Raw genomic sequence first — 17781 nt, forward strand, 5'->3', positions numbered from 1 at the left:
GGTGGTTTAGTAGTATGTTGTTAGCCTCCACGTGTTTGGCTTTTCCCCGTGTTTTTCCTGTAATTGATTTCTGGTTTCATACCGTGGTGGGCATAATAGACGCTTGGTATAATTTCTGCGTTCTTAAATTTATTGAGACTTGTTTTATGGCCTAACATGTGATCTATCCTGGAGAATGTTCCATACGCACTTCAGAAGAATGTATATTTTGCCATAGTTGGATGGAGTGTTCTGTTCGTTAAGTTTATCTGGTCTAACGTGTTGTCGAGGCCAGTGTTTCCTTGCTGATTTTCTGTTTGGATAATTTGTCCATAGATGTATATTAATTTTTATATTTAGGTGCTCCTCTGTTGGGTGTATAGATATTTACAATTGTTACATCCTCTCGTTGGATGATCTCTTTATCATTAAGTAATCCCTTTTTTTGTCTCTAGTTACGTTTTGTTTTAAAGTCGATTTTGGGGGGCGCCTGAGTGGCTCAGTCATTAAGCATCTGCCTTCAGCTCAGGTCATGATCCCAGGGTCCTGGGATGGAGCCCCAAGTCAGTTCCCTGCTTGGCGGGAAGCCTGCTTCTCCCTCTCTTGCTTCCCTTGCTTGTGTTCCCTCTCTCATTGTCCCTCTGTCATATAAATGAATAAAATCTTTAAAAAAAAAATAAAGTCGATTTTGTCTGACATAGTATTGCTACCCTAATCTCTTTTTTTTTTCCACTTCCGTTTGAATGGAATATTTTTTTCAGTCCCTTCACTTTCAGTCTCTTATGTGTCTTTACAGCTTAAGTAAGTCTCTTATAGGCAACATATTAGATGGGTCTTGTTTTTAAAGATTTATTTGAGAGAGAGAGAAAGCACAGAGGGAGAGGGAGAAGCAGACTCCCCCCACTAAGCAGAGAGCCTGATGTGGGGCTGATTCCAGGACACTGGGATCATGACCTGAGCCACAGGCAGGTGCTTAACCGACTGAGTCAGCCAGGCGCACTGGTGGATCTTGTTTTATCCATTTAGTCACCCTGTGTCTTTTGAAGCTTTTAGACCATTTACATATTAAGCAGTTATTAATGGGCATGTACCTATTGTCATGTTGCCAGTTGCTTCCTGAGTTTGGTTTTATTATTTTTGTTGTTTGTTTTGGGGGGTTTACTTGGGGGTGTGTATTTTGGAGCTCTTCTGTTTCTTTATCCTTATGCTGTCTTCCCTCATGGTGTGATGATTTCCTTTAAAGTTAGACTTGGATTCCTATATTTATTTATTTGTTTTCATCTTTTAAAAATTTTTGGTTTGCGGTTACCATGAGGTTCACGTAATATCCTGTGTGTATAATAGCAGTCTATATTAAGTTGATCGTTGCTTAAATTCAAACACATTTTCAAAGCTCGACTTTTTTACTCCCCCACATGTTTTATGTATATGGTGTCCTATTTGACATCACTTTATTTTGTGTATCTGTTGGCTGATTTTTGTAGGAAACCTTTTTTTCCCCACTTTTTTTTCCATGATATAATGGCTTTATAGGTGATTCATCTTCACTGTATGTTTGCTTTTACCAATGGAGTTTTCCTTTCACCATCTTCTAGTTATAGCCTGTTCTTTTCACTTAATTCCCTTTCACATTTCTTACTTCTTGTAGGGCTAGACTCCTTCAACTTTTGTTTGTCTTGTAAACTCTTTATCTCTCCCTTTATTCTGAATGACAACCTTGCTCAGTGCAGTGTTCTCGGTTGTATGTTTTTTTCCCAGCACTGAATATATGTCATGCTACTTTCTTCTGACCAGCAAAATTTCTGCTGACGAAAATCATCCTTCTCAAGGTCCCCTTCTATGTGACTGTTTCCTTTTCTCTTGCTGGTTTTAAGATTCTGTTTAATTTTTGCCATTTTAATTATTATGCACTAGGGTAGACCTTCTGGGTTTCATTCTCCCTTTGTGGGGCTCCCTTTGTGTTCTGTATCCATTTCTTTACAGGTTAGGGTAGTTTCAGCCATTATTTCTGTCCTATCTCTGTCCTTCCATAATGCCTATAATTCAGACATTCTCTTATGCTTGATGTTGCAGAAGTCCCTTAACATATCATTTTTTATTTTCTTAATGTTTTTTAAAGATTTAATTTATCAGAATGAGAGAGAGCATGTGCGAGTAAACAAGCAGGCTCCCTGCTGAGCAAGGAGCCAGATTCAAGACTCGATCCCAGGACCCCGAGAGCATGACCTGAGCTGAAGGCAAAGGCTTAACCAACTGGGCCACCCAGGCATCCCACAGAGCCTTATTCTTTTTTTTTTTTTTTTTTTTAAAGATTTTATTTATTTATTTGACAGAGAGAAATCACAAGTAAGCAGAGAGGCAGGCAGAGAGAGAGGAGGAAGCAGGCTCCCCGCTGAGCAGAAAGCCCGATGTGGGGCTCGAACCCAGGACCTGGGATCATGACCTGAGCCAAAGGCAGCGGCTTAACCCACTGAGCCACCCAGGCACCCCAAAAGATTTAATTTGTCAGAATGAGAGAGAGCATGTGCGAGTACACAAGCAGGCTCCCTTCTGAGCAAGGAGCCAGATTCAGGACTCGATCCCAGGACCCCGAGATCATGACCTGAGCTGAAGGCAAAGGCTTAACCAACTGAGCCACCCAGGCATCCCACAGAGCCTTATTCTTTACATTCTTTTCTTTCTGCTCTTTGGCTTGGTTGCTTTCCATTATCCTGTCTTCATTGCTGATCCATTCTTCTGCATCCTCTAATCTGGGCTTGAGTCCCTGTAGTTTGTTTTTCATATTTTCTGTCTTTGTTAAGGTACTTCCTGAATCATCCACTCTTCTCTCCAGTGCCAGTGAACATCTTTATGACCATTACTTTGAGCCTTTAATCAGGTTGAATGTGTATTTCCATTTTGTTTAGTAGCTCTTTTTTCTTGAGTTTTGTTTTGATCTTTCAGTTGGATCATGTTCCTGTCTCTTTAATTTTTGTGACTCTCTGGGTGTCTGTGTATTAGGTCAGTCAGCGCCCTCTCCTGTTTTTGAAAATAGTGGGTTTCTATAAAAGGTGTCCTGTGGTGCCCAATAGTGCATCCCCGTCCCCCAAGTCACCAGGCCCAGGTCCTCCAGAAATATTTTGTGTGGGGGCTGCATACCCTCCTGGTGTAGACTGGTTCGGGACTACTGTAGGATCCGAGGTAGGCCCAGCTTGCCCCCAGCACCGCTGCTTTGCAGGTTAGGCTACAAGTGCTGCAGGTGTGCTGGTGGATGGGCTGCCTCCCTACCCACCCACCCCCCCGCCCCTCCCACCCCCACCCCGTCCATAGGTGGTTCGGAGAGGCCCTGGTTTTGACCGAGGCTCCCTACCAGGTGTGCTGGGATGGGAGCCACTTGGGATGGGCACCTTTGGGTGCCAGGGTTCTATAGGGGACCATGGGGGGAGCGAGTAATGTTAGCTAGGTAGATGGAGGGTGTCACAGCTGGCTTCCACCAGCATCAGGGGAGTAAGGAGGGCAAGGAAAATGGCACCTGCCCGCACTTTTCTTTCTAGAGAGAGTTCCTGCAGATCCCTGCTCCTATAATTAGGGGCACATGCCCTATTAATTAGTCAGTAAATCTCTGTCACATGTAACCAGTGCTTTTCAGATTGCTCCCTCTGTGCTGGGTCTCAGAATGAGGGATCCAGTGCACTGGCCCTTTAAAAGCAGAGTCTCAGTATAGCCTTCCAACTCCTAGAGTGAAGCCTCACTGATTTTCAAAAGCTAGATGTTGTGGGCACTCCTCTCCCCTGTGTGAAACTCCAGGGCAAGGGTGCCCAGTAGGGGCTTGACCCCCACTCCTCACGGAGGACCCCTGTAGCTGTGATATTCTTCTTTCAACCCCAGTGGGTTGCCACACTGCGATTTGGTTCCAGACTACATCTCTTCCCCCTTCCCTGTCGATATGGCCTTTTCATCTTTAGCTGTGGAAGAGCTGTTCTGTTGGTCTTCAGGTCCTTTTCAAAGTGAGTTGCACTGCACATAGTTGCAGTCTTAATGGGTTCGTGGGAGGAGATGAGCTTAGGATCCTCCTACGCCGCCATCTTCCCAAGCTCCTCGTCTTTATTTTTAGTTTTGATGCATAAAGTGACAAATTATCTAAATCTGGCTTGTTTTGTAGATAAAGCAATGGTTTTAAAACATCATCCAGACAAACGGAAAGCAGCTGGTGAACCAATAAAAGAAGGAGATAATGACTACTTCACTTGCATAACTAAAGGTAAGAAAATATTTTAGAGTTAGGGATTTCTAATAGTGACGATTATTTAGTAAGTGCTGGGATTGGATTTCTGGTGTATATTCTGTAGTTAGAACATTCAGAACACTCTCAGTTGTTTCTGATAATCTGCCCCTGAGCCTCACTACAGCTCTGTGAGGTTCTCCCAGCCTCTGCCCTCGCATCAGGAATGCAGAAGCTTGGGCCCCACCCGGTAGCCGCTGACACAATCTGCAGTTTAATGAGTTCATCCTAGAGGTTAATTCATTAAGTGTTATTTCTAACAAGGATACTAATTTCTCCATTTCAGTTATTTTGTAGGACTAAATTGTTCCTCAGATGTTTTTGCTAATTTAAATCCAAAAATTGATTATATCCTGCTAAGGACCCCAAGACAGTAATTATTGCTCTTTATATGGCCGTGTCATCATCAAGCAAATTAACATAGGTTATTGCCATTTCTAAATGTGTCCTTCAATGTGATTTTACTCCCAACACGGGGCTTAAACGTGCAACCCTGAGGTCAAGACCTGAGCTGAGGTCAAGAGTCGGACAGTTAACCGAGTGAGCCACCCAGGTGCCCCTGATTGTACATGCTAAATTTTTAAAATTGTGTACACACCTTTCAAACTTACTCTTTTGGGCCCAGTCTTAACACAGTGCTTAAGATGTTAAAGATTCTTTGATTCTTTATAACCTTGGAATCTTAACGGTTAATTTTCTATTTCTTTTTCCTTAGAGTTACGCATTCTTAAGGGTTGAGTATTTAACTGTTGTTTTGTTATGTAACTTCCAGAAGAGATTCTGAAGAAGTTGTGAAGTGAGATTATATCCAGTAGTGTTGGAGGTGTTATTACCCAGATTCAGTCTCTTCCAGCCCACAAGCACACCAGATTTTTAAATATGAAAAATAATAACCTTTTTTTAAAGGAAGGAGGTTTTTTTTCCCCTCACAGGAAAAAATAGAGTCATGGTAATGTGATCTTACCATTTTTTCCTCAGCTTATGAAATGTTATCTGATCCAGTGAAAAGACGGGCATTCAACAGTGTAGATCCTACTTTTGATAACTCAGTTCCTTCTAAAAGTGAAGCAAAAGACAATTTCTTCGAAGTGTTTTCCCCAGTGTTTGAAAGGAATTCTAGGTGAGTTAAGGGATCCCCTTGTGATCATAATGTTCTGTTGGCTTCCTGCATGTGCTTCCCGGCGTCTGCATCTTTCCTCTGATAGGAGCTTTTGCTCTTTCTCCTCCTCTCCAGACTTGAGCCCCTCTGGTGAACGAACTGCTCTTCATTTATTTTGCTCTTTGAACAAAAGTTCTGCCTTTCCCATGGCGAGATTCCTTTACACCTCAGGATGTTTTTCTTTCAGATTTCCTTTGTGGGAAAGAACAATACCTGACTTTATGTCGTGTGATAGTGTAATTTAGGATGATATAACTTTAATGTGAGTGTATATGTAATTTATTTCCTAAGTCAGCTTTTAAATGTTGTATATCAATATTGTACATTTTTTTGGTTCCATCTGCACTGGAAGGTTTCCCTAGAGCACAGCTTGGCTGCACACTGGCGGCAGCTGGAGAGCTTGAAGACCTCCCGATGGCTGTGTTCCACCCGGGGAGATGGAGATTTAACTGTGATTTCGATTTAATGAGTTTGGAATGTCTGTCGGATATTTAAATACTCCCAGGTGATTCTACTGTGCAGTCAGGTTTGAGACCCACTTTATTGATTTAGTGCAGCTTACCTGCCCACTCTCTTGGTTCTTGTTTTGTGATAGTGTTGACCGGTGGTAAAAACAAGAGTGAGATGTATTTTGTTGTGGAATGGTTTCATAGAGTAGAAAACACGGGTCAGTAACAGCCTCTGGATCCTTCCAGAGATGGCGTTGAGGTGCTGAACTGAGAAGTCTGACTCTGAGGGGGTTGGTCATAGTGCTGATGGGGTGGGAATCCTCTCCCTGTATCAACATTTGTAAAAAAAACCTGGGCCTGGTTGTTTCCATACTGCCAGTTTAGAGGCAGGAGTAAGTGTGCCTGGGAGAGGGGGCTCTCGCCAGTGCGGCAGCTGCTAATTTATGGAGCTGAAGACATCCGGATGCTGAGAACACGGTTTCGTTGTTTTCTCTCCAACCCTGTCTACCCGCGCCCTCTCTCATTCTGCCTGAATGGGTCCGAGCCCACTGCTGACCTCCCAGCCCCACCTCTTAGTCATAGGGAAGGGGATTAGTAAAAATTGTTTTTTTAGTAAGTTAGCTTCTCTGTTGACCTATTATACACAATTTTGAATTGAATTTTCCTCTTCTAATGTTTCAGGTGGTCCAATAAAAAAAATGTCCCTAAACTTGGTGATATGAATTCATCATTTGAAGATGTAGATGCATTTTATTCTTTCTGGTAAGTGAATACACTGTTTCTATGATGCTGTCATTTTTTAAAAGGATAATTACTCAAGAAATACTTGTTCCTTCATAAATTAATTGAAGGATAGGAGAGTCACAGAACCTTTCCTGAACAAAAGCACTCTAATCAGAAGTAATCATAGAGGTTTTCACATAATGCTGTATTATCTCCTATATGATAGACTTTCGTGGTTTTTTTAATCTGTCTTCTAATAATCAGCGCCCCAGATGTCAAGCATACTATAGTGGTAAAAAATGAAAATTAAGGGGCCATTTGATTTCAATAAAAATAAATACATTTTCATTTGTCTTGCCAATAAAAATACTTGAATACATGAGGAAGGCAGTGTTTGTTTCTGTAACTAATTCACTAATTAATAAACACAGTATTCATGGCCAGTTCATAATTACATGTGCTATATTTTCTCATTAAGTATTTGGTAAATGAAAACATGAGATTGATATGAAACAAAAATGATGAAATTTAGCTCTACCAGTTGTGGTTGCTGTTTTCCTTCAGACGATACAAATCAGAGATGCAGTAACCACTTTGAGGTTTACCTGAAACTTCACAGACTAGGACAGGTGAAGGTAGGGAGACCTTTAACAAGTCCCAGGCAAGAAAGGCTACTGGAGGTGGCAGGGAGGTGTGATTTTAATTTAGGGGTGATGAATGTACCTTTAGATTTTCATGCCAAATCCAGTGTCCTTTAAGAACGAGGAAAAAGATGACTTGAGCTTAGTGTTCATCCCACTAGTGGAGGGTGGGGCTCTACTAAGACAAACTCATCCACTTGCCGTTAATGTTCCTTAGAAGTACATGCATCTGACTTAATTTTAAAAGGGAGATTTTTTTTCATTTCTTTTGGCTTAATTTTGTTTTTATCTGTGCTAGGTATAATTTTGATTCTTGGAGAGAATTTTCTTATTTAGATGAAGAAGAAAAAGAAAAAGCAGAATGGTATGTATGTAAGTCACTAATAAAGGAAGATAGTTATTTGATTCCTTGTGATGTTATATGAATATACTACACATATTTTATTAAATGTGTGTATCCTTTGAGCTTTTTAGTAGTATTTTGAGATTCCATCTCAGACGTTAAACTAGATGAGGCCAAATCAATATTTATGATATGCTTAAGAAATTGCCAAGAAATACAGTTGTCACAAAAGCTCAATTTAGCAAGTTATTTTTCTTCTGTTTATTTAACTGGTTTTAGTTTTCCCTGTGTATGTAGGGAAATACTTTTGACATGAATATTCCCCCAAAATTAACCAAAATTAATATTAAGTTGAATCACCCTTTAATGTTAATAGTGACATGGCATTTTAACCTTCTCAGACATTATTTATATATAAACTTATAAAATAATTACATTTGTTAGGGATACCATCTCTAATCAATAATTTGTTTGCAATATTTTCTATTTTATAGTCGTGATGAGAGGAGATGGATTGAAAAGCAGAACAGAGCAACAAGGGCACAAAGAAAAAAAGAAGAAATGAACAGAATAAGAACATTAGTTGGTAAGCATAACTGGTATTTTTTAAAAGGTTCTTTAAATATTGGAAGTTGAAAAAGTTAACTTTTTTTTTTTTTGGTAGACAACTCGTACAGCTGTGATCCCAGAATAAAAAAATTTAAGGAAGAAGAAAAAGCCAAGAAAGAAGCAGAAAAGAAAGCAAAAGCAGAAGCAAAACGGAAGGAGCAAGAAGCTAAAGAAAAAGTAAGATGATGAAGCTGGATTTTAAGTGTTCATAAAATCTTTAATCCTCAGATATATTTAAAAAGCCATGATGCTGAGGGGCACCTGGGTGGCTTAGTTGGTTAAACATCCCGCTCGTGATCTCAGGCTCATGAGTTCAAGCCCTGTTGGACTCGACATTGGGCATGAAGCCTACTTAAAAAATAAACAAACAAACAACTATAACCTTAGAGAATTAGGTGCCATATGAATAAATCTTGATAAATTGGTACCATTGATACTTACAGGCATATTCCTTGAAGCAAATTTTTATTAAGCAAAAATATGCCCTATATATTCCTTTAATATTGTCCTTATTTCTAATGTGCCTATTTTACATTTCTAAAAATGTAGAACTGTGCCAGCTGCTTTTCTCAATTCAGCCTCAGTCTTCAATAAGTTGACATGTCATCTTTTTTCCTAATTTATTTAAAGGTTGATTTTTTTTTGAGTAAGATTATAGACATTTAGAAATCCTAGTTTTCTTATTAAAATGATTTTATTTTCCATGATTAAAGCAAAGACAAGCTGAATTAGAAGCTGCTCGGTTAGCTAAAGAGAAGGAAGAGGAGGAAGTTAGACAACAAGCATTACTGGCAAAGAAGGAAAAAGATATCCAGAAAAAAGCCATTAAGAAGGAAAGGCAAAAACTTCGAAACTCATGCAAGGTACGTCAGACTGTGATTGAACCAATACTAGGGAACAAATCCAATTGCTGATTAAACTTAAAAATATTTCCTTTATTATACTATGCAAATATAATTAAACTGTTATATACATTTTATCTCATTTAAACATCTTAAATGCTTTTAAATTCACTTTTTAAAATTTTCACATGTGCATATTCCAGTGTGCAACTGTGGTAATTGGGTTTTGTTTTTTTTTTTTTTACATAAATATCATACTATTTTCAAACCTAAAAAAAAAACCTGCTCAGTTTTCTAATAATCTCTTTGATTATCACCAGAATGTCTTTGTATGGTTGGTTTATTGAAATTAGGATCTAAATAGGATTATTCCAAAGCCTTCAGTTGTGTGTCTCCCAGTTGTGTCTGTAACAGACCCCCCCACACACACCATCTCTTCCCCTTCTCTCATTTTCATTCATTTCTTGAAAAAACAGATCATTTGTTCTGATAATATCCCAGAGTTTGGTTCTGGCTGGTTGCTTCCTTAATGGTGTAAAATCAGTATTTTTCTTAGAAGTTATTTTCAAAGTTGAACTTGGGTTCTTTTTAAGGATCTGAAAGTTTTCATTTTTATCAAAATGGGTATCATTTGGGGGAGTACTCGTAGTTTGCATTCAGATAGTGTTCACTGAAAAATATTGACCAAAAAAATCCCAGAAGTATTCAAATGTAGTTTTGTTCAAGAGCCGTTGTTAACATTTACAGTTGGCGGAGTCAGAGACCAGTATTGTTCCTTACCAAATAGCACTGAATAAATAAATGAACTGCCAAGCTATAGGGAGAGATGGCCATGCAGTGTTGTGTACTGTACTGTTGAGTTAAATCCAGAGAGTATGTAAATGCTTACTCTGTGTGGAAACATTCTCTTCCATGTCACTGTCCAGAGGCCCTATCAGACATTGGAGATATATTTTAATATATGCCATCCTGAACCTTCAGTTAATGTAATTGAAGTTAACCCACCCCATCAGCAGGCTTTGAAAGAGATTGAACCAAAATACAAGCACGGGTAATCACTTCAGGCTTTTGGTCAGCAAAAAGAAATAGAAAAAATGAAGTATTTTCCTCAGATTTCACCCAGAAAATTGTTTTGAGAAGGATGCCTTATATCATAGTAGTGAGGAGTTCAGGCTGAGAGCAAGCCGCCTGGGTCTGAAGTCATTCTGTATTAGGCACTTAATGTCTGTGGGCCCCCAGGAGGTTACTTCAACCACTTTGTCCCTCGGTTTCCTCACCTACACAGTAGCTGAAATAGGACCTATTAATCGAATTGTGAAGTTTAAATGAGAGCATTCACATGTGGTGCTCTTGGCATGCAGTGAGGAATCTGCAGGAACTTGAATAGTTAAAATTGAATCGTTCTTGGGGCGCCTGGGTGGCTCAGTGGGTTAAAGCCTCTGCCTTCTGCTTGGGTCATGATCCCAGGGTCCTGGGATCGAGCCCCACATTGGGCTCTCTGCTCAGCAGGGAGCCTGTTTCCCCCTCTCTCTGTCTGCCTGCCTCTCTGCCTAATTGTGATCTCTCTCTGTCAAATAAATAAATAAAATCTTTTAAAAAAAAATTGAATCGTTCTCTTAGAATTGATGCATAAATGAGGTAAACATTCTGGCATTAGGTAACTGTTTTATTGCTGCTTTCCAGGATGAGTTCACTTATTCATTTATCAGCTATCTGGTGAGCTCTTACTATGTTCCAGGCAGTTATGATTGATGTAGATATAATGATATGGTCCTTGCCTTCCAGAAATCTGGCTAATGGTGGAAAATTAAACACTTTAAGACAAGTACTAGGAAGAAAGTACAAAAAGGTGGTCAAGGAAGGCTTTCTGGATCTGGTAGGATTTGGCCAGTTGAAGCAGCGTATGCATGAGATCAGAGACAGAGAGGTCAGGGAGCACAGAAGGGCGCAGAGGTCCAGGGAATATAATGAGTGTAATGAGCCAGAGGCAGCTGAAGAGGTGAGGAGCCGGTCCCGAAGGACGATATAGGTCTTGCTAGTTCCTTTTTGCCGCTGAGCTGGCTGGTTTTGGTCAGGATGCTGAGAGACGAGCAGAGGCAGACACAGTTGAGGGTCTTTTGCCAAGATCCGCGTGAGAGAGAGTGTTGTGCCTTTGTCTGAGAGAGGGTGGGAATAGGAAAGGTGGAGGAAGTGTACCAGTATTGGGGAGGTAGCATAGGCTGCTGCCTGTGAGGCACTGTTTTGTACGTTGGAGGTGGGAGATTTACATGTGTCCTGCTTTCCTTCGTGGAGCACTGGGTGCATGATGGTATAATTCAATGAAATGGAGAACAAAGAAGGAAAAGGCTGAAAGGAAGTGATGAGTTCTGTTTACTGCCATTTCCACCTGCTCCAGCCGTCTTCGGTGTAGGGCATGTTGAGCACATTGAGATGGTCAGAGATGGAATTTCTGAGCGGGTGGTTGGCGGCACAAGTCTGGAGTTCAAGAGTAGGATCACTAAAGTCTTCTCTGTCTCAGTGCCACCAGGAACCATGTGAGTAGCTTGCCCAGGAGAGAGGGGTTTAGGAGGGGGAGGATGCAGACACCCTAGTTAAGGTACTGATAGAGGAAGAGGAGCCTGGAAAGGGCTGACCCAGACAGGTAAGAAGAAAGTCAGTAGTGCTTTCGGACACTAGGTGCTACTTGGTCAACAGTAAAAGCAGCATTGGGACCTTAGTGAGAGCCAGACTGCATGAATAAAGGAAGCATTAAGGTCATTAATTAATGTCTCCATTAAGGAATAGGAGACATTGAGCATAATCTTTAATCATAATTTTTCTAATACTTCTTGTTCCTTAACACGTTATCTTGAATTTCACATTTAAGATTTCTAGCAAATTTTACAGTTCAGCACAAAGAAAGAATAGGCAGCCCACCAAAGAGGATTTTGAGTCGTCACACAAAATTTCTGGATTCTTAAGTGGTTCTGTGGGGAATCATTCTGACTTATAACATCTAGCGATCTTCCACACCATCACCTTTTTTCTGTTTTACTCCTCCATCCTCTTGGTAATGGTAATGGCAATGGTTTTTTTATTGCTCGCTGGCCAGGGAGAGCTTTGGGAGGATGGTTGTTAGTGGTCAGAAGGCTGTAAGTTCACCTCAGGAATCTCTTGAGAACTCAGATGTTTTGCAGTTGTGTTTATGGACATATTCTTTAGTATCAGTGGATAAAAGATGAAAATGTTTGTGTTTGTGCTTCTAGACCTGGAATCACTTCTCTGACAATGAGGCAGAGCGGGTTAAAATGATGGAAGAAGTGGAAAAACTTTGTGATCGGCTTGAACTAGCAAGGTATAACTATAGGAGTGCTCCTGAAGTCTTGTCTTGGGCTTCGGATGAAGTTTCATCCCCTTTTTTCCTTTAGCTTGCAGTGCTTGAATGAGACACTCACATCATCTACAAAAGAAGTAGGAAAGGCTGCTCTGGAAAAACAGGTAATAGAACACATCACTTCTACCTTTATGTGGCATTTAATTCTGCTTATAGTGTTGGCTTTCACCTCAGTATTTCCCCACCTAACATGTAAGTTATGAATAAGGGCAAAGAATCCAATTTCTCTCTGTGTCCCCAGTATGTTTTGCTGCTAGTAAGTGGTGGTGGTATTTTAAATTGGAGTCAGTCTGTAAAGTTGTTACCATGTATATAGTGTTTGAACTTGTGGTATCTATAGCACATTTATCATAGTTTTTTCAAAATCACTGTTAGAAAAGATAATTGTTCTGGCTATTCCTTAGCATCTTTATAGGATAGTAACATTTGGAACCAGAAGAAATCCTTGTTCTGTCTAGTGTACACCTTTTTACAGATGAGGAAACAGGCCCAGAAATTCAGTTCAGTGTAACAAGTGTTGGTACCTACAGTGTATAGCAATATATAGCCTAGGTAGTTCGGAGAAATTCCTCATGCTGTTGCTGCCTCAGAGGAGTTCAGGAAGTTATGCCGAAAAGGCCTGAGGACCAAAAGATGGAGGGTCTGGAAGTCCCCAGTGCAGGACAGGGTGGCCAGGAAAAGCTCAGTGAAGGCTGTGAGCCAGCCTTGAAGGATGGATGGTGCTAAGCTGCAGGTCAGGGGAAAGCATGAACCCTAACACATAGGTAGGAGCAGCAGGGGGGAGAAGTGGGAGATGAAAATGGTTAGGAAAAGTAGAGCCCAATGAAACAGGTTTTTAATACCATGATGACTATTTTCCATTACTGCAGATGTTTGAGTAGCAAAGGGTTAATGTACCTTCAATCTGGCATTTGTTGGCAGGATGTACCAGATAAGTGTAACTAGTTGTAAGACTCTGACTGGAAGGACTTGGGCTGTGAGGGGTGATGGGAGTCACTGGAATCTCTGGCTCTGGGTGACTGGTTCCGAGGGGGGAAATGGGTAGTCACAGATGAGACATAGAAAGCTCTTGACAGGAGCTACAAGGCCAAGTAAAGGTTTTTTTCTTCTTTGTGCATGTTTAAAGGTAGACTGGAAGTAACGCTGTGAAGGATGGAACTTCAAGATAAACACTGGCCATTTTCTATGCCTTTACCTTTTTTAGAGTGGATATGAGCTTAGAGAGAGCTTTGAAATGGCCCTTATGGGCCCTTATGGGCGAACAACCCAGTGACCGGAGACTCGACAAGTCATGTCCAAGGCAAATAGAAGCCACAGGACATGAATGAAAGGCAGGGGCGGCCGAGGGTGGTTCTTGGTGTCTCCGGAGGAGCTGTGCAGCCTGGAGGCCAGAGTGAGGCCAGCCAGAATGAAAACCTGATGGCCAGTTTCGGGGTTGGCCTGGGAGGCGTGTAGGGCATTGTCGGGAGGATACTGAGAAGTGAGCACTGCAGAGCCCCGCCAGAAAGGGAGTGTAGCAAGATGTTTGAAGTCCCTGACTTACCCGTGATATTTGTGTAGATAGAAGAAATAAATGAGCAAATTAGGAAAGAAAAAGAGGAAGCTGAGGCTCGAATGCGCCAAGCATCCAAGAATGCAGAGAAATCAACTGGTGGGAGTGGAAATGGCAGTAAAAACTGGTCAGAAGATGATCTGCAATTATTGATTAAAGCTGTGAACCTCTTCCCTGCTGGAACAAATTCAAGGTACTGGTTTTAATGAAACTTTTAAGATTTTATTTATTCACGGCACGCCTGGGTGGCTCAGTGGGTTAAGCCTCTGCCTTTGGCTCAGGTCATGATCTCAGGGTCCTGGGATCAAACCCTGCATTGGGCTCTCTGCTCAGCGGGGAGCCTGCTTCTGCCTCTCTCTCTCTGCCTACTTGTGATCTCTGTCAAGTAAATAAGACCTTAAAAAAAAAAAAAAGGATTTTATTTATTCATGAGAGAGAGCACAAGCAGAGGGAGAGGGAATAAATCCTTTTTCCAACCCATGGAGCCAGCCACACACCCCAGAGTTTCTCTTAGTCTTAATCCTTCTTTCTTGATTCCCACCTCAAATGAGAACTGATTGCAAAGTCTGAGTTTAGAACTCGGAAGATGCTTCAAGATCCAGCTTCCCTCTTTCTATAGATGAGGAAACTAAGGTTCTTTGCAGAATTTCTCTTTTTGTGTGGTCTTATTACTCTTGGTTTGTACACAGAAATCAGTAAGGTTTTTATAGACTTGAAACCAAGATTAAACATATGAAAAGCAAAAAAAGCTCTAGTCCAGGTAATAGTAACGAGACCACCAATTTAGAGCTAATTCTATAGATACTCTAGCTAATCCCTATGTATTACGAATGGAAGGATCATTCTAACTTTTATTTGGACATTTTATTCTCTAACTTACCATACTGCGGTCTCTAGATGGGAAGTTATCGCTAATTACATGAACATACACTCTTCTTCTGGAGTCAAGAGAACTGCCAAAGATGTTATTGGCAAAGCAAAGAGTCTTCAGAAACTTGGTGAGCAAATCAGTTTCTTTGTACCTTGAATACAAATGTTTAACATTCTGTGCAATTTAATAAAAGACTAAATGAGATGATCTGTAATATTTTCATTTTGCAGACCCTCATCAAAAAGATGATATAAACAAAAAGGCATTTGATAAATTTAAAAAAGAACATGGAGTGGTGCCTCAAGCAGACAATGCAACACCTTCAGAGCGATTTGAAGGTAATTAAATCGTTTTTTCTTTAGAAAATGCTAGCCATGTACTCCCACTGTGATAGACCAAACCTAGGGTCTGTGTTCAGAGTAACTGGAAAATAGAGCATTTCGCAGACCAGAAGGTGGCAAGGAAGCATTTTCCAGGCGTAGAGTGACCTCACCTGACACCACTGAGAACCGCAGCTCCTCCATTTCAGGTGCATTAGGGGAGGAGCTGGGTTTCTTTTGTTGACTTGATTTTACAAATCAGTAGAAAAGGATATTGGGCCAGTTGAAATTTGAATGAGTTCTACAGACTAGCTAATGGTATTTTATCAATAATTTATCAATGGTATTATATTACATTTTTGAAAAATGTAATTGTGTCCTTGTTTTTAAGGAAAAATGACGTTTAAAGGAATAAAGGGCATCGTGTCTACAACTTAGATGGTTCAGAATAAACTAGGGTGGTAAATGTATAGAGAAAAAGCAAGCGTGGTAAAAATGTTCAGATTTGGGCAATCTTGGGAGCATGTACAGGGATTATTTCAAAAGAAAGCTTAGTTAAAACCTGTTAGGGTTTGTCTTCGGTGTTCTTCCCTGGACCAGTGTCTTTCAGACTGTAAACTGTGACCCATAGGCGGGTCATGAATAGAAAATATCAGAGAGCATTACACCTTTTACTACATAAGTGGGTATCACTTGTAAAACTTTTGTCCATGTATAATGTGCATTTAGGTACAAACTTTTTTCCTGTGAATGGCTGACCAAAAAAGGGGAGAAAAGTTCTGTTTCACTTGATACCTTGTGAGCCGCCATCTGTTCTCCCTAATCTTGGGATATGCTTTCCAAATCACAGTTCCAAATACATGTTTCGGGATTAACTACTCTATCTGATAACCGTCCCCGTCCCCGGAGTCCCACTGTTCCTGTATTCTTGGTTTATTATCCCAAAATTTCAGTATCAAAGAGGCTTATGCTATAAAGAGCCTAAAATCATACGGCAAAAATTACTGCAAAAATCGGGGGTGGGGTTTTGGGGGCTGTTTTGTTGGTCTAGGCTGGGCATTATGTAGGCTCTTTTAAGGTAAGTAGCAAAGGGAAGTTCCAGGGCACATCTGAAGGCGTTTATTTTCCTGCTCCCTATGTCCTCCATCTTTTTTCCGAGAGAGGAAATGAATTCAATCCATGGTGTTAATGTGGGCCTGAGACCAGTGATGGGAAATTCCAGGGCTTTCTGCAATTTAAAAGCCGGCTTCGGCTGTTTACCTATTTAGTATTTTTGTTTTCCCACATAAGTGTGATGTGTAATACTTTACATATCACATTATTTACTTCCTCCTAAGGAGGACGACCTACATTTGTGTCTGATACGTATGTGAAAGGTCTTGTCAAGCACCAAGGGATTAGTTTAATAGAGGTTCTTACCAGCATTAGCTCCTGCAAGAATTTAGTGGATGGATGTGTCGAAAATGCCCCACTGCAACACAGAATCTAATGCGCCTAGAGCACTGAACCCTTGGGCACTTGGCTTAATTATGCTAGACTCTTTCGTCCAGTGTAAAAGAGAATGCTTTTCAGGGTCTCATCCGCCTAAAAGTTTGCGGTTTTTTCCAACCAACCAGTCTGGAGAGTATAGTAGATTTTAAGAGACCAGCAATATAAGGCAGGTATTTCTGACTATGCTAAAAAAAAAAACGAGGTATTTTGGGGGATGTGAGTGATCTTAAAAGCTTCTCTCATTTAGTACTTTAGAGGTTTTCCTGTGTGATGAAATACATGAAGTTGGTTCAGAATCCCCACAGATCTGAATGGCTGCTCACCAAGATACCTATGCACCAAAACTCACCTGGGAGGGTGCTGCAACAGAATTTTCTATCAGGCTAAGATATTTCAAATAGAAATTTTTCTTAAACAGGTCCATGTACAGATTTCACCCCCTGGACGACAGAAGAACAGAAGCTTTTGGAACAAGCTTTAAAAACGTACCCAGTAAATACACCTGAAAGGTGGGAAAAAATAGCAGAAGCAGTGCCTGGCCGCACAAAGAAGGACTGCATGAAGCGATACAAGGTGATGGAGGTTCTAGAACTTAGAGTCCCATCAGCATTTCAAATATATTGTAAAGAAATGACAAACCTTAGCAGCTTTCTAGCTCTGGCAGTTAGTGCAAATCGCCTTGGCACTGGTTTCTTTTTTTTTTTTTTTTAAGATTTATTTTTACTTATTTGACAGAGAAAGAGATCACAAGTAGGCTGAGAGGCAGGCAGAGAGAGAGAGAGGAAGGGAAGCAGGCTCGATGCGGGGCTCGATCCCAGGACCCTGGGATCATGACCTGAGCCGAAGGCAGAGGCTTAACCCACCGAGCCACCCAGGTGCCCCATCACTGGTGTCTTAATGACAGATTTCCCCAGCCTGGCTTACGTCTTCCCACCAGAGCCAGGCTGAGGGGGGGCCGCCAGCGCTGCGGGCGTCTTCGCTAACCCCTCTCTCCCTTCCTAGGAACTCGTCGAGATGGTGAAAGCAAAGAAAGCTGCTCAAGAGCAAGTGCTGAATGCAAGTAGAGCCAAGAAATGACTTCTGACAATCTTTGTTGTGTGTGCATTTTTATAATAAAAAAACTATTGTACAAATTTCCATTCTTAAAATTGCAGTGCTAATTTCAGAG

At 40.9% G+C, this 17781-nt stretch overlaps 1 protein-coding gene across 5 annotated transcripts in view; it reads left to right on the forward strand.

Moving 5' to 3' along the window:
• The window catches only part of DNAJC2 (DnaJ heat shock protein family (Hsp40) member C2), a 32962-nt gene extending 15215 nt beyond the window's left edge, over positions 1 to 17747 (forward strand). For 2 of the 5 annotated variants that reach the window (XM_047696126.1, XM_047696127.1), the window contains 14 exons: positions 4121 to 4219; positions 5219 to 5360; positions 6530 to 6610; positions 7511 to 7576; positions 8050 to 8141; positions 8220 to 8341; positions 8878 to 9027; positions 12252 to 12340; positions 12414 to 12483; positions 13940 to 14124; positions 14829 to 14929; positions 15033 to 15140; positions 17032 to 17186; positions 17616 to 17747. In XM_047696126.1, the coding sequence (XP_047552082.1) occupies positions 4121 to 4219; positions 5219 to 5360; positions 6530 to 6610; positions 7511 to 7576; positions 8050 to 8141; positions 8220 to 8341; positions 8878 to 9027; positions 12252 to 12340; positions 12414 to 12483; positions 13940 to 14124; positions 14829 to 14929; positions 15033 to 15140; positions 17032 to 17186; positions 17616 to 17690 (1535 nt within the window). In that variant the 3' untranslated portion in view covers positions 17691 to 17747. Of the gene's footprint in view, positions 1 to 4120; positions 4220 to 5218; positions 5361 to 6529; positions 6611 to 7510; positions 7577 to 8049; positions 8142 to 8219; positions 8342 to 8877; positions 9028 to 12251; positions 12341 to 12413; positions 12484 to 13939; positions 14125 to 14828; positions 14930 to 15032; positions 15141 to 17031; positions 17302 to 17502 lie in introns of all 5 variants that reach the window. The other 3 variants (XM_047696124.1, XM_047696125.1, XM_047696129.1) reach the window with 3 other exon arrangements.
• Positions 17748 to 17781: the final 34 nt, after the last annotated feature.

This window comes from Lutra lutra, chromosome 11, assembly GCF_902655055.1.
Source record: "Lutra lutra chromosome 11, mLutLut1.2, whole genome shotgun sequence".
Taxonomy (NCBI): domain Eukaryota; kingdom Metazoa; phylum Chordata; class Mammalia; order Carnivora; family Mustelidae; genus Lutra; species Lutra lutra.